Source organism: Enoplosus armatus, chromosome 7 (assembly GCF_043641665.1).
Source record: "Enoplosus armatus isolate fEnoArm2 chromosome 7, fEnoArm2.hap1, whole genome shotgun sequence".
Classification (NCBI taxonomy): Eukaryota; Metazoa; Chordata; class Actinopteri; order Centrarchiformes; family Enoplosidae; genus Enoplosus; species Enoplosus armatus.
This window is the reverse complement of record NC_092186.1, coordinates 9381710-9397224: the sequence shown is the minus strand read 5'-3', so window position 1 is coordinate 9397224 and position 15515 is coordinate 9381710. Positions and strand designations below refer to the sequence as shown.

The 15515-nt window shown below is 42.0% G+C and overlaps 1 protein-coding gene across 1 annotated transcript; it reads left to right on the top strand.

Moving 5' to 3' along the window:
- Nucleotides 1-2608: 2608 nt before the first annotated feature.
- On the top strand, nt 2609-13257 carry LOC139287640 (uncharacterized). The gene is made up of 5 exons (XM_070908783.1): nt 2609-2748; nt 6264-6497; nt 8219-8791; nt 9879-10036; nt 11530-13257. Exons 1-5 carry the CDS (start codon nt 2679-2681, stop codon nt 11572-11574), a joined length of 1080 nt encoding a protein of 359 aa, XP_070764884.1. The 5' UTR covers nt 2609-2678; the 3' UTR covers nt 11575-13257.
- Nucleotides 13258-15515: the final 2258 nt, after the last annotated feature.

Genomic DNA, 15515 nt, shown 5'->3' with positions numbered 1-15515 from the left:
TCTGCCTCTGCTCCGTCACCGAGAGCTTTTTGCTACATTCATGCACTGTGGGAAATGTCGTAATCACAGCGTAACTGGTCAAGGACCACCCAGTAACACGGTAAATAAGACAGCCATTTCTCAAGTTCCCAAAATATTAACGGGGGACAAAATACGAAAGCTGAGAAATTAGCAGAATGTGATGTCAGTCTTCGTAAATGTTCGGTGCCGTTTCTATCCTGTTTGTCGTTAAATTATTTAGATTAAACAACTGCTATTTTATGTTTCAGTTTCGTTTTGTCCATTTTTGCGGCCAAATGCACTTCGACATCTCGTATGTCAACAACATTTGAATGCGGCATTTCCCCCCTCTATTTATCCAATGAAATGTCATCCTCACATTATGAAGATGCAGCCTACTTACACGGTGTCTCACATGTTGTCAGTTTAAAAACTATCGAAAATCTTATTGATTATAAATATATAAATATTAACAATATTTATATATTGTTTGTTTGTCACGTACCCCAAAAACCCTCCATATGCGTTTTACTTACCTGAAAATATCGAGGATTTTTCAAAACATGCAAAAACAGACCAAATATAGGCTATTCATATGTTTTTTCAGTGTTAACTCTTTTACCAGGAGCTATGTGTAGGATGTTCAGTACAACACAGGACACAGGGTGCCACAGACAGTGCGCGCTCCGGTACACAGAATGCCATAATATGGTTTATATTCAACATGTGCACCAGGGATGCTGCGATTTAAACAGACTGTGTTTGACCTTTATAGTAGACCTGTGACTGATCAACTGTGCATGGCGCGCGGGGGACACAGAACAAAACGCGTGCAGCCGGTGTGTTCACTGCTGCTGGTTGACAACATGAATAAATCGACATGAAAAATACATGTGAATGGATGGACTCATGCAATAGCTTGTATTTCACAATGCATCCAAATATATATATTTTTTCATTTTCTCAGTAATTACACATCATCATACATAGCCTATTTTATCATATTATTTTTTTCCTCATAAATAGCGAATACATGGAGAAAAGTAGGCTATACATTCACACCGATATATGTAATATATATGCTATATAAAAGGGTACTAACGTAACTATAATTAAATGTTAAAAACATACAAACAAGCAGCTAATTATATAGGTGAAAGTATAAACTGCAGCTCCTTCTGGAAGTACTTTTCTCCACAAAAACATAGACGATGACAATGTCAAGGTTTTTTTAAAAAATATGCCACATTCAAACAACAATAAAAAGGCAACCAAATAGTATCGATTACACCAGCGGCATCACTGAATTGAAAACGAAACTACATACCCTCAAAACCAAGACAAAGATTTGGAGTATTATAACTCTTAAATTCAAAAGTGGAGATAAATGTGACCCTGACAGCAAGAGGGGGAAATATGTTACTAGCATTTTAGGCAAGAAATATATACAAATAAAGCCGGACACTTCCAAACCACACACCTGACCATTCATCACGCTTTCCAGTTTACTCATGTACAGCAACATGAAATGAAAATCAGTGTTTCCAAAAAAGGCCTTTGATTGTGTTTGGCATACACTGGAACTCAGTGGAGGTGAATGAAATCGTTGTGGGCCTGCGGTCTAATACTGTCATCTCGTTGGAACTACATCCTCCAGAGAAATACAAAAATATAGTTTTGACACTCCTCTCATCAACCATATGCGTGCTGCTTTTTTCTTTTTTTCGTCAAGACGAGAATCAGCTGTAGAGCAACAGCGCCCCCGCGTGGGCCAATGAAGACATCACACTACTGTAACACGCCCAGCAGAAAGCGCCAGTCATGCAAAAACAGTGAGGATGATACAGTTTGAGCTTCCGGATCAAGTCAAGTACCAGAAAGAATATCTTTATTTTCCAAATTGCTGATCAATATAATCCTCAGCATGTCATGACTCCATGTTGTCCCGGATGTACACTTGTTTTTATTAATAGATTAGTTTCTTTACATAGGTGACATAGGTACAAACACACAACATAATAATTACTAATGAATATATCATATTTATGCTTTTGAGTTATTTTACATAATGAATAAGTGAAAAAACAAACAGCTAAACGAATAAAATAAGCTGTTTAGGCTACAGTCACAACACAGTCACAGAGCTGAAGAAGTGGACAAAAATAACTATTTTTTTGTGATGCTTATAAAACGCTTAAAATGTCGGATATTTAAAATAAACAAACAAAATGCGCGACGGTCAGAGGTGTTGCTTCAACTTTGCAGTGATGTTTGTGGCTGTCGTTTGTGTTGATGCACTGGGCCTACATTGTGTTGCAGTTGCAGGATTTCCTCTTGTTTTGATACACATACCCTTATGGTGCTGTGTGGGTAGGTGTCACTCTTTCTACTGAACAAGCGTCATGGCACAGAGTCAGAGCCACTGACTATTTTGAACAGGGAACACGTGGCACTGTTTCTGGAGAGAGAGAGAGAGAGAGAGAGAGAGAGAGAGAGAGGTCGGGACGCACATACACTCCTCCTCCAGTCTCTGCAGCCACGCACACACTGGCAGGGCTGCTGTCTGCAGTGGGTTAGGATTTCCAAACTGCTCCGTTAAAGTCTGGGATCTGACGGTGACCAAGAGAGAGAATTTGTCTTACTGTCTTACTGTCTTACTGTGTAGCCGGAGGACAGAGATGATGGAGACCAAACTCTGGATTGCCCTTTGTGCGCTGCTGCTCATTACCTCAGGATCCACTGAACATGGTTGGTAGTGTTTTTTAAATCTGTTTATTTCATGTCTTGACTGTGGATTGTTTTCCTGTTTCCAGTTTGATTAATTAGTGCTTGAAATTGTCATGATGGTTCACTGTAACACCCCCCATCCTAAACACACACACACACACACACACACACACAAATCTCACCTGCCTGTAGACACCTGCGTTGTTTTTGAACAGAGATTTAAACTGACAGAGCTGAAGTGAGTTTACAGTACGAAGTCTGCTTTGTTTCTGTGTGTTACATCATGAAGGGACAGTTGAGTGAGTGTGAACACATTTTAGTTCCTCTTGTGTGTTTTCACATCAGAGGTGGACAAACCTCTCTCCTACCTCAAGTTTCAGTTTCACACAGGCCTCACTTTATTTCATAAAGCACAGCTTTATTCACATGTTGTTCTCTACACCCAAGCAGCTGCTATTTATTTCAACAGCCTCACACTTTGTCTTTCACATCACCCCCCCTTCCTCAGTCTTCTTCCTCTACCTTTACACACCTCTCACACATCCTGTATTTCTCTCTTACCCACCTTCCGCTTTCTCTCCTAACTGTTCCAAACCCTCCTCCTCCTCCTCCTCCTCCTCCTCCTCCTACCTTCTCTCTCTTTCTCCATCAGTGCCTCTCACATAAAAGGAAAATGAGACTATTGACATTTGAAAAGATTTTATTGGGCAGAACTGTCCCATCAGCTCGTCAAGCTGAAATTCAAATGAATAGAAAACAGCTCGGCTCCACTGGAGGACATTTATTGGCTGTAAATGAGCAGGGGAGTACATTGTGATAGATGGCACCTCTAACTATGTGCAGCAGCATGCTGTCATTTTACTGTGTTCATGCTAATTGTCTTGCCTCTGTAGTACAGTATGTAGACTTTATGAACAGATTTTAAAGCACTGCAATGGCAGCAGGCTCAGTTTTCACTGTGACCAGACTTCATACAGTAGATATATATTATTATGCTATACATACATACAATACATATTATTATTATCATTATTATATATATATATATAAAATATATATGTATAACATACAGTATCAAATTAAAACCCAGGATGCTTGTAGGCACAATGTGTATTCAAATATACATTTATTCCCTTTTTTTCAGACAGGGCGGAAATGTCAGTTTATTAACTTTCTCAATCTACGCTCAAGCCTTCAATTACTGTCCAGAAAAAGAAATCCCTCCGAGCTTTTCTCAGGAAAGAACATTTAAAAATATCCGGTCTTTCTTCCTTCTTACATGTTTCACGGTTTAACTCTTAACTTAGCTGGCCTCCGTTCTAACTAACCGCACACATCTTAATGCTCTTCTGGAAATGATCTAACTAACTGCACATGTGCAGAAACCTAGACAAACCTAATTTATAAAGTCCTACAACACACAAATCATGACGATAATATACAAACATCTAAATAAAATGTCCTCGTTATATGAATTGATTTAAAACTTCACTCAGACATTTGTTACGCCTCATTTTGTCTGTTTGAATTATGTGAGACTGAAGATGAAGTCCTTTTCATGTTTTATGATTGGTTATATAATGATTTAAGGGCTACACCTTTTAGTAATGTGAACTTTATTTCTGTTATGTTCTTCTGGTTGGATAATTCTAAGAAAAAGAATTGTGTGTTTTAGTAAGGGAACCTTTTGTGGGCGATGTTATTTGTCGAGCTTGGAACAGAAGACAAAGTTCTTTGTTTGCGATGTAATGTTATATATAATTAGTATGTCATAAGTTAACAAACGTTTCATCTCTGCAACAGTATTATTGGTGTCTTATAAGTCCACGAGGGCTGGACACTTGTATGTGCATGACACGATGAAAGACATAGCAAACTAACTAACTATAGTCAGTTTGGGCTCGCACATGTAGCATAATAAGACCTGGAGGCTACAGGCATGACATGCAGCTTGAGTGGGAACACAACGCTTGGCAGTAAATAAGTCTGAAATAAGTCCAGGTGAAGAGGCCAAGGACAGCATGCACCGAGGAAAAGCTTTTTCAGAATGATCTGCCCTGTTGACTCAGAAATCACCACCACCACGTGCTGTGAAACCGGCGCTTATGGGATTTTACAGCAGCAGCAGTTAGATGGGTTTTGCACAGCAGGCATTACTGATAGGCATTCCCGGCGTCGAGTGTTGAAGCAGCCGACATCTGCTCGTAGAGAAACGCTTGGCTGTTCCTCTCGCTGGCAGGGTCAAGAGGCGAGCAAGAGCCACTTCCCCCAGGTACATGCTGCACTGGCCTGAAAGATTGTGAGTAAGGGCCTGTAATATCTGGAGAGAGGAGTGTGCAACAGTGGAAACAGTGGCTCTCTTTATAAATCTACTCTGCACTCAAACACACACACAGACACACACACATATATCTATAAAAAACACAGACATACTACTCCAACATTTGACCTAAGCAGCTCTAATGGAGCTAAAGTGAGAGAACAAGGCCGGTATTGTGCAGCCAAGCACCTCTGTGTATTTATGTGTGTCTTTTTTTGTATCATTTAGAGTGTGTGTGTGTGTGTGTGTGTGTGTGTGTGTGTGTGTGTGTGCTGATGAGCAGCGTGAGTGATTATGGAGGTAATGAAAGGCATCATGGCAGTGTGTTGCAGAACGGTAATGACATTACAATACATTAGTGCTCTGGTCTTCATCAAAGGGAAGCAGGTAGAAACAGAAATGGAGACTTGTACAGTAGAAGAGATGAAGACTGAGGGGGGAAGAGAGGGAGCGAGCGAGAGAGATCTTCATTAAAATGACATTACTTCAAAGACTAGAAATTCCTTCCAGTCTCATGCTGCAGTCAGTCCTGATCCATTTTATTTTGTACTCTGAAATTAAGTTTTACAGTAATGTGACTGTGATGTGCTTCATTGCAATCCTCAGTTTCCATTCGGCGGTCAGTTTCCCCGAGAGGTCTTAAGATAAATCTGAGGAGTCATCATGTGATTAACAAAATAGGAAGTAAGCGGGGAAAAAAGCCTGTTTTTGCTACATGAATTATGTTTTTTCAGTCAGTTTTTAACATTTGGAAAATCTGGATAGTTTTCCATTTTCAGGCCTCTCAAAACTTTTCATCAACAATATGAGTTCAATATTCACTTTGCTTCCCCTTGGTTGGGAACCACCACATTTAGCTCCTGATGCAAAAGAAAATATCTTCTTACCAAACCCTTTAGCGAGACACTAAACCCAGGTTTGCTCCAATGAAGCTGCTCACTGATCGATAGGAGACCGTGGGTGTATGCGTGCAAGTGCTGCAGTGCTTTGCTGGAAACAGTATGCATGCATCAGATAACTTCCCCCCCGGATGCATAATACATGTGTTCCGTTTTAATAATTGTTGTTTGGATAAACACTGGCCTGTGCTGACTGAGATACTCTGCACACTATCAGTTGTCCCGTGTTTGTTTGGAATAATGAGCAAATAAGCTGTTAATGACCCTGAGGACACCACGAGAGATTGACCATCATCCAAATGTCCTCTCCTCGTCAGATGATGGCCATGCTGCTCCCTCCCCTGCTGCTCCCGGCGGCGAGGCGGCTCCTGAGGCCCCAGCAGAGTCTGTGCCTGGTTCTAGTCTGGACCCCATCAGCCACGCTGCTCCTACACCTTCACTGAACAGCTCCGACACAAATTCAAGATCAGGTGTCACCAGCAGTTTGAGCAGCGACACAACTGCAGAAGGGGAAACCGTCTCTGTGACAGCCGAACCAAAGAAACACCATGGTAACCATGCAACTCCATATTATTAATCCTGCGTTACTCACTGATCTGATGTTGTGGTTAGTGTTTCTGTCTGTTTTTAAGTTTGCCAGCAGGGTCGATTTGTCACACTTCAGAAGGGTTTAGTAGGGACCCCAGCAGCAGGTGTCTCAGAGTTTAGGAGCTATATTTAACAAAGTCCTTATCTCTGTTTTCCACGTCCAAAAGTGGGCCACGGAGCGAGAGACAGGGTTAAAGTGTTGACCATCATGCCACAAACACAACACAGGCAGAGACGGAGAGCTCGGTCTAGTTTTTAAAAGAAGAAAATGGAGCATGGAGAAGGAGAGAACATCAGAGATGGTGTAAGATAAAAGTAAGAGAGGTACGACGGTGTTAATTAAATAAGGTGCAATCTGCTGGGAGAGCCCTGGTAAAATATACTCAAAGAAAAGTTCGGTCGGAAGAGATTCAGATAGTGTTGAGGAGAGGGGAAGAGTGATTAAATGCTGTGTTACTTTTCACAAGGGGGTGAGGAAGGTAGAAGTGAAATACTCCCCCCCTCACCCCGCCCCCCGCCCCCCAGGCACTCACGCACTCTCTCTCTCTCTCTCTCTCTCTCTCTCTCTCTCACAAACACATGCTGGTTCACACATTACACTCATAAACATGTTCACAGGCTGGGCACATTTTTAGGCACTTAGTTTATTTTGTGGGGAAAAAAACAGTTCATATTAGAGAACTGGGGTTAGTATCTCTGTCACACGCACATAGTTGTGGTTTTTCTTGTCCAGGTTTTGAGATATTCGATCGATATTTAGTTTCCTGCCTCCACCCAGTAAAATTGATCTGAACTGATTTATATTTGTGGTGCTCACAGGACTGAAAGTTTACACTTTAACAATAGTAAGTCTAGAGCCACGCTAGCAGCCCTGTGGTGCTTTGAGCTAAATGCTAATTGTCAATGACAATGCTAACATGCTGATGCTAAGCAGGCATGATGTTTACCATGGTTACCATCTCAGTTTAGTGTGTTAGGATGCTAACATTTTTAGCATTAAGCACAAGCACAGCTGAGGCTGATGGGAAGTTTTAGATTTTGAGCTGATGATGGCAAGTTAAGAGATCACCAATGTTATTACAATTCATCCCGAGGGAAAGACGAATATCTGTACGAAACCTCCCTCCATTAGCTGTTGAGACATTTCACTATAAGCCAAACATGTCAACCTCATGGTGGCGCTAGAGGAAAAGTCAGGGATCACTAGGATTCATCCTTTGCTGGCCATGAATGTTTGTGCATTTCATGGCAATCCATCAAGTTGTTGGGATCAATCTGGACCAACACTACTACCAACACAACCACAGGGCCATCCTAGTAGCACGGTTAAAAATCTGTTTGCAGACAAAGTGGCCCTTTTACTAATAATCCACAGGACATAAAGTCATCAGTTTTTTATGGGGACTATTTCTTGGGTAGAAAGAACTTCACATGCTGCTTTTAAATTGTTTAAGTACAATTCTTCAATGCCCTGAGCAGCACAAACAAAATTCCCTTTACCTCCATTGTATTGGGGTGGAAGCAGAAATCCCAGAGAGGAATATCTTAAGACACACACACACACTTCATATATATACATACAAAACACTGTTCAGCAGGCTCATGTTAGTTTGCTGATTACACACGTACAGTATTTCGGTAGAATTACAGTATTTTTATGATAATGTTGTCTTTCTCTCTGTAGAGACAGACATCGTCTCTCCCTCAGAGGCCGCCGTTCCTGAGAAGAACAGAAACCTAACAGATGAGTCGACATCGCAGCCTCTAATTCCTCCTTCTGGGAGCCACGCCCCCACCTCTCAAACCCCCACCCCCTCCACTGCTGTCAGCCCCATGCACACATCTCAACCTGCCTCTGCAGACACACTGACCACCACACCACTAACAAACATATCCCATGATGCTGCACTTCCACTTCCTGACTCCATTACACCATCAGACCAGCCCACTCACCCCAAAACACACTCATCCACTTCTGTCCCACACGCCACAACACCTGAGCCACCCAAGCTCGAAACTACCACTGCTGCTACCGTCGCCCAGTCCAGTTCATCATCCAGCACCAGCTCCTCTCAAGAGCCCCCCAGTTCTGAGTTGCCGACGCTCCCATCTCCACAGAACACTTCGCAGCCTGACGGACATCCCGAGACTTCCAGTGAATCCCCCCCAAAGTCCACCATCACCCTGCCGAGCATCCCCTCCGCCCAGGCCAACACCCGAGCCGACAGCCCCTCCCAGCTCAACGTTGGGGGTGACAGTAAGTGCATAACATCTTCTGTGCTGGTGTACGAATTTGTTCTGAATGATTCACTGCCTGGATATTGACAGAGCCAGAAGTGAATTGGCTTAACAACAAAGGCGTCGCTGTTCTTTGTTTTCCAGCACAAGCCAGTCTACACACACAGACACAAACACACACCACGCATCCCCCGTCTACATCTTCTACAAGCACTGTCACCACCAAGCACTCCACAATCATGGCTCTGTTTGGGAAAGGCACAGAGGCAGTCATGGGACTCGAGGCCTCAAGAATGCCCTGTTTTCCTTCTCTTTCTGTCTGTCTGCTTAATGATTTACATATCTTCGGCTATATGTTTCTCTGTCTATACTCTCTGTTTTTCCACCTTGGGAGGACCTTTACCAGCACGTCAGCGCAAAAGAAGGAAAGCCTGATCTCCTCAGTCGACCAGCCTGCTTGAATACAGTTAAAATATAAAATTCTCTCTCTCACTCTGTGTGGTTTTATTAGGCCACGCTTGGCACCTTGCCTCTTTCCATTAGCCAGAGGAACAGGGAGCATTCACTGCTCTGTGGTTGTTGTTACTTTCAACCAGAAGATGTAAAAAAAAAAAAAAAAAATCCAGCTACGTTTACAAAATAGTCTTCCATAGCAACATCCATATACAGAAATACACTTCCAAAAAGTCGGACACAAACTTCCCTGGCACAGAAATATACGTATAACACAGAGAGACATCAACACAGAAAGGTCAAGAGCGATGATGTTATAGTTTGTAAGCGGTATAACATACTGTACTGGAGGGACATACAATATAAAACAAAACATTAAAATTATGCCCTATGAATAAATGCACTTGTTCAACAGAGAGCTCAAGTTCAGGCAAGCTTAACATCGCCATCCTGTGTTTGACATTTCTGTCCTGAGCTACATGATGAACACTCCAGCTCAACATGCTGCTGTCGTGTCTATTTTTAGCTCCAGTCACAGCTTTTAAAGAAGCGTTTGAGAAGCTTCGATTCTGCTGTTTCCACCATGTTAAGTCAAAGTAAAATCTCAAACGGTGGACGGCCAGCTTCATTTATCGCCCTTGTTTTTGTTCCAGCGACGATGGTCCATGAGTCGCCCACATTAGACCCCCTCCTGGCTGGCCTGGTGTCAGCCTTCATCATCACTGCCGTCATCATCACTCTGCTCCTCTTCCTCAAACTGCGCCGAAGAGACAACCGACCGGAGTTTCGCAGGCTGCAGGACCTACCTATGGTGAGCACGTCCAGGACATCCAGGCAGCACTTTCACTGCTGTCCCCGCGTAAATATTCAGTCTGTCAGACTTTGTTAAGCACAGATGTGAGATATACTGTTACAGCTTACCAGCACTCACACACAACTGCAGAGTTTCTGCTACCAACCATAAGATATTATATATAAGTTGTGACTAATAAGTTGGACTCCATTGAGGAGGTGGGGGAGAGGAGGATGTTAGCCAAGCTGACATCCATCATGGACAACACCTCTCACCCCCTGCACGAGACTGTGGGGGCCCTGAGCAGCTCCTTTAGCAGCAGACTGTTACACCCACGGTGTAAGAAGGAGCACTACCGCAGGTCGTTCATTCCTACGGCTATAAGACTGTTCAACTACACATAAATCTGCACAATTTGTACATACTTTATATTTTCCGTGTATATATTTATTTTTGTCCCCCATATTTTTGTATTTTTATCTGTGTTTATTATTTATATATTGTTTTTCTTTTAAAAAAAATACTTCTAATTCTTATTGACACAGTGCTTGTCTGCTGTGTGTTTCTGCACCTTTCTGTCTTTGCTGCTGTGACTTGTAAATTTCCCTGCTGTGGGATTAATAAAGTCTAAAGTCTAATGGAGAGAAGAGAACAGCTTCTGGGTTGGGGTTTATCCTCCTCCAGCAGGATCATTGCTTTGTTTCATCAGGAAAACCGCTCCAATGAACATTTAACCTCTGACCTTCTGCAGCAGCAACAGAGCATCAAGGGAAAAAAATGTTCATTAACAACTTACTCACATTTACAAGTGCAGACTTAATGGATAACAGACAAATATGTTTATTCGCTGTCTTGCCTCTCTTCAGAGTTGGATGAGGAGATTGATACCACTCTCATGTCTGTACAGTTAACATGAAGCTACAGCGAGAAGCTGGTTAGCTTAGCTTAGCACAAAATGCACTGGAGCTAGCAGCTAGCCTGGAATCACCACTTGTTGCATGATGACTACAGGACGCCGAGATACGAGATATAACATGTTTATTAAAGAACTTTAGAGGTGCTGGTGGGAGGATTTTGTGACCTTTGGACAGAGCCAGGCTAGTTGTTTCCCCCTGTTTCAAATCTTTATGCTAAGCTAACAGACTGCTGGCTGTTGCCTTATATTTAACAGACAGACATGAGAGTGGTATCAATCTTCTCATTTAGCTCTTGGCAAGAAAGTGAGACTATTTCCCAAAATGTCAAACTACTCCTTTGTTAACTTGACTATTGACTCCATAGCCACAGACTTTTTTCACAGAGTTGATCTTATTGGCTTAATTGATCTACAAAAGATTAATTATGATTGGTTAACCATCAATTACATTTTATTACATTCAATTACAAGTTATTTATATATCAGAAAGTGATACCACAAACTATAATATTGAGCACTTGAGATCATGTAGACTATGTAAACATGTGCATTAGCCGTGTATAATTAGTTATGATCTTCCATTTTTTCTGTGTAGGACGATATGATGGAGGACACACCCTTGTCCATGTACAGCTACTGACGGAGGAACGACTGAAACTTTTGGCGCCCAAAGACTCTCTTAAGAATCCAGGCTCATGCCGCAGCGCTCGTCGAACCTGGCCTCTCTTCCTTAATCTGCACCAAACAGAAAGAACTCTGGGTAGGTGTGAGCAAATTTGTGGATTGCTTTTATTTATCTAGATCACTGACATGTAGGAAAGGACGTGAAGCTGCAATGGACAATGAAGATATCGCCCACTTTGGGGTTGTTTCGACTATTTTGGCGTCTGTAATTGCAAATTAGGCCAACACCTCTGTTTAATACTGTATGTTTGGTATTTTTCAGCCCATCCTTTGGGCTATGGGAGTTGTATAATACATTTTGATTTCCCCAGAGTTGAAAAGGGTAGGTGTAGAGCAGGAGGCAACATCCTCAGTTGTATCCATAATTTGGACGGTTCACACCTGGTCACAGATTTAGCCTGTCCTGCCAGACTCTTACCTGGGGGCCACTGGTCTAATTTCTCTGTTATCAGGCCAGAGAAAAAGAAATGAACATAAACTGATTATAGTGTTAAAGAGGTTGCACTTTACTTTTTCAGGAGTGGAAAATAAAAAAATGGACAAATATTTTTGTGTGAGAAAAATTGTGTGCATACTTAAGTGCAAGCATAGCAGTGTGTGCGTTTGTAGGTGTGTGAGTCTGTTAAAAAGGTGCATGTATGGATTTTTGAAGGCATGGCAGGGGATATTTAAGCGTTCTTTTTTTTCAGTTTCTGTGTTGAAGGTCCTGCTGCCTTTTGGCCTGATTTTAGTATGTGCAGTATGTGTTTTTTTTTTGTTTCTTTCCTGGGGTCTTGAGTCCAGGAGAGAGTGCCTTACACAGTATCGGAACAGCTCTTATTGTATACTGTATTTATATCCAAACCGACTAACTTCCAGATTTACCAGTCATTCCCAGTACTTTGTGTGATCCTCATTTAAACACACGCTCGGGGCCAGGTAGCTGCTCTGACTTGCCTGAGTTCGAAGACTAGCCTTGAGCGTGTTCACCATGAGGCACTCATTCATACAATGACAGTTGCAGACTGAAATTGGCCGGTGGCCTTTCCACACAATGTTAGCATTGTCCAGTGCGTTGTAAATACTACTGACGATTGCATCATGCAAAGACAACTTTATGAAACTCTTCATCTTAGTTGCTGCTTTAGCGTTCACAGATTGAAAATGGTACATGGACTGATCTGACAGCACCATGTTCTCTCAGTAGGCAAGTTCACAAATACCCCATTGATTATACTGTGCATCAGCCTCGCTGTGTATTTGCTCGGCAAACGTGCAGGAAAATGTCAGTGGAAGCGAGACACATACAAGACAACAGACGTTGATAGAAACCAAGTGGAGCTAACACTTGTGTTCACAATTTAGTCTTTGTTCCATGAATAACTACAGATGGGTGACAATTGTAAGGAAAAATAACAAATGTCTCAGTAAGGCTGATACTGGAGGGATGAACATAAAGATATTCTCTCATTTACTGTTTTGAACCCTCATTTTACCTTTTGTCACCCGTCTGTACATCCAGTTCTAAATTATACACTTGAGATGTTGGAAATCAGTGTTAAAAATTGTCTGTAAGTATCCTGAATGCATAATGAGGCTTTGCTGCCAGCTGTGGATTATGGACCGTTGGTGTTTTATGATTAAAAGTATTTTGAAACCCTCCTCTGTATTTCCTCTTATTCCTACTTCAGATCTGTTGGTAACAGAGTTTGTTGTAAACTGCTCTTTGACCAACAGCAGCGCCAACAAACAAAAGCGCAATCTGAACAAAACACTGATCTACAGAAGCAACCACAGAAAGTCAAGCTCCTTTCTTTCAACCTTTACACAGACCTTTATTGTTGAAGACAAAACAAAAAGCATTTTCTTTACAGACCTTTAATGAATGAATGAGTGCACTGCTTTACTGCAGTGCCACTGCACAATACTTGGCAAATGCAATAAAACTGCAGTAGAAGGGTCTGATTCATCAGCCATTATCTGGCCACAATAACAAATAAATGAGCCTCTTCTTCATTAAATGTCTCCTCAGCTAAAATATTAACAGCTATACAAGGACAGCGTGTTAGAAGAGGTTTGTTTAAATACTGTTAAGTACTGCCGAGCGCCATTTACGGTTTGCTAGAAGGGTCTTTTATTGCTCACTATTGACTAGCGAGACATTCTGTCTCTTTAGATTAGCTGGATTGTGCCCATGTTCACTTTCACCACCCAATTCTCCGTATCCACACCCCACTGAACACCTAACCTGCCCATCAGCTCCCCCGTGGCTCTGCACTGTGGTCTGGGATCCTCGATGGGGGGTGTCTGGATGCTGAAATATTTAACAGCTTGACACTAAGCCTGGCACAGTGTGACTCATGTCAGACATGGCAGCATAAAGGGACTCTTGACTGTCTTAACTGAGCTGTGTGTATATAAAGACATAGCAGTGGAGGCCGGGGGTGTTGGCGCCTCGATAATGTTAATGGCTTTCGATTCCTCTTTGCCTTCCCTTCAGCTGCGTTACCAGGAATCTAAACCCCATCCCTCATCAGATTCCTCCTGGATTGGAGAGTGCATTATGCCAGGAAGAAAAACCCATTAAAAAGCCATTACTCTGCTACACCGAAGAGTGTAGCTTATATATAGTACATGATCACCAGAACTTTAAAGCTCACTGTGAATCTTTACACTTGATATATTACTGTACATCAAGTGATCAAAGTGTGTCAAAGTTAAATCTGTTATATAACAAATTGATTAGTTTAAAACTAGCAACTTAAGGCATTATAAACATACTGTGGGCTCTGAAAATCAGAAGCACAGTGATCAATGGTGTTTTTATGGATCCCACTGTAGTAATAGGTAGAGATGAGAGTCCTGCAGACCTTAACTACACCAAAACTTTTCCTAAATCCAACAATCTGTAATCATAACAAACCTTAGCATAACTATTTTTAAATCTTCTGCTTAAAGCCAAACCTTGTGGTTTAGCGGACCAATCACAGCGCTGCTCTCCTTTAACTCCGGTAGGACCCATAAATTATCGCCAGTGACTCGCAACGTGGGTTCAGAGGGTGTGGCAAAAATCAAAGCATTAGATCCATTGGGTGGCGACTGATTTCAAAACTTCGTGGCCTACAGTGAGAAATAAAGCTGCTTACAAAAACACTTCGCTGGCACAAAGCTCATGAAAGCAGTTGTTTTCTGAATGAGAAGCTCTCACAAAAGAGTCTTGGGTAATCAGCTGCTCCTCAGTTTGTTCCCAGCATCCTACCAGTCTGTGCATGTGGAGACAGTTACTGCAGATTATTTAAAGAGAATTTGCGGCTATCTCAGTTCATAGCAGTTTGTGGAGTCCTTAAAAGTCCTCTAGCAGATGCCACTAACTAGACCGAGGGGAAACAATGCTTTGGTGAATAGTGTTTCAAACACAGAGACATCAACCAGTTTGCTGAATCCTTTGGTGGTTTGTTACACCACACTCTGGCTACAGGGGATTGGGTGTGTCACATGGGATCAGACTGTTTAAAGAAGAATTAGAAAAGCAATTGGAAATCAATCTGGAAAAAAAAGTAGCGATTAACCTGTTAATCTGACATTGTGATCTGCGCAGAGTCCAACACTTCTGATATTCTCCCAAATAACTGTTTAAAAATAGCATTTGAGAATTTCCCACACTAAGAGAAAGTGGTGCCCAGTGGTGTGACCTATGTATCACATATCATATCCAAGCAGTTCTGTTAAGCCACAGTAATAACACTAAGTAGGACGCAATTACTTGTTGTTATATGCATGTGCTTCTGTTGCCATGCCGTCAGCCATCCTTTGTTTCCTTTCCCCTTCCCTTGGGAACACAAAGGAAATAAGCCATATGGCTCGTTTGTGTTATCCTGACTATTTCTATTTTGGTTCTCCCTCTAAACTCTAAAACTG

Coding starts and splice junctions, on each gene's coding strand:
- LOC139287640 (XM_070908783.1), top strand. CDS start 2,679: ATGATGGAGACCAAACTCTGGATTGCCCTTTGTGCGCTGCTGCTCATT. Junction 6,498..8,218: donor CGAACCAAAGAAACACCATG/GTAACCATGCAA, acceptor TTCTCTCTGTAG/AGACAGACATCGTCTCTCCC. Junction 10,037..11,529: donor GGCTGCAGGACCTACCTATG/GTGAGCACGTCC, acceptor TTTTCTGTGTAG/GACGATATGATGGAGGACAC.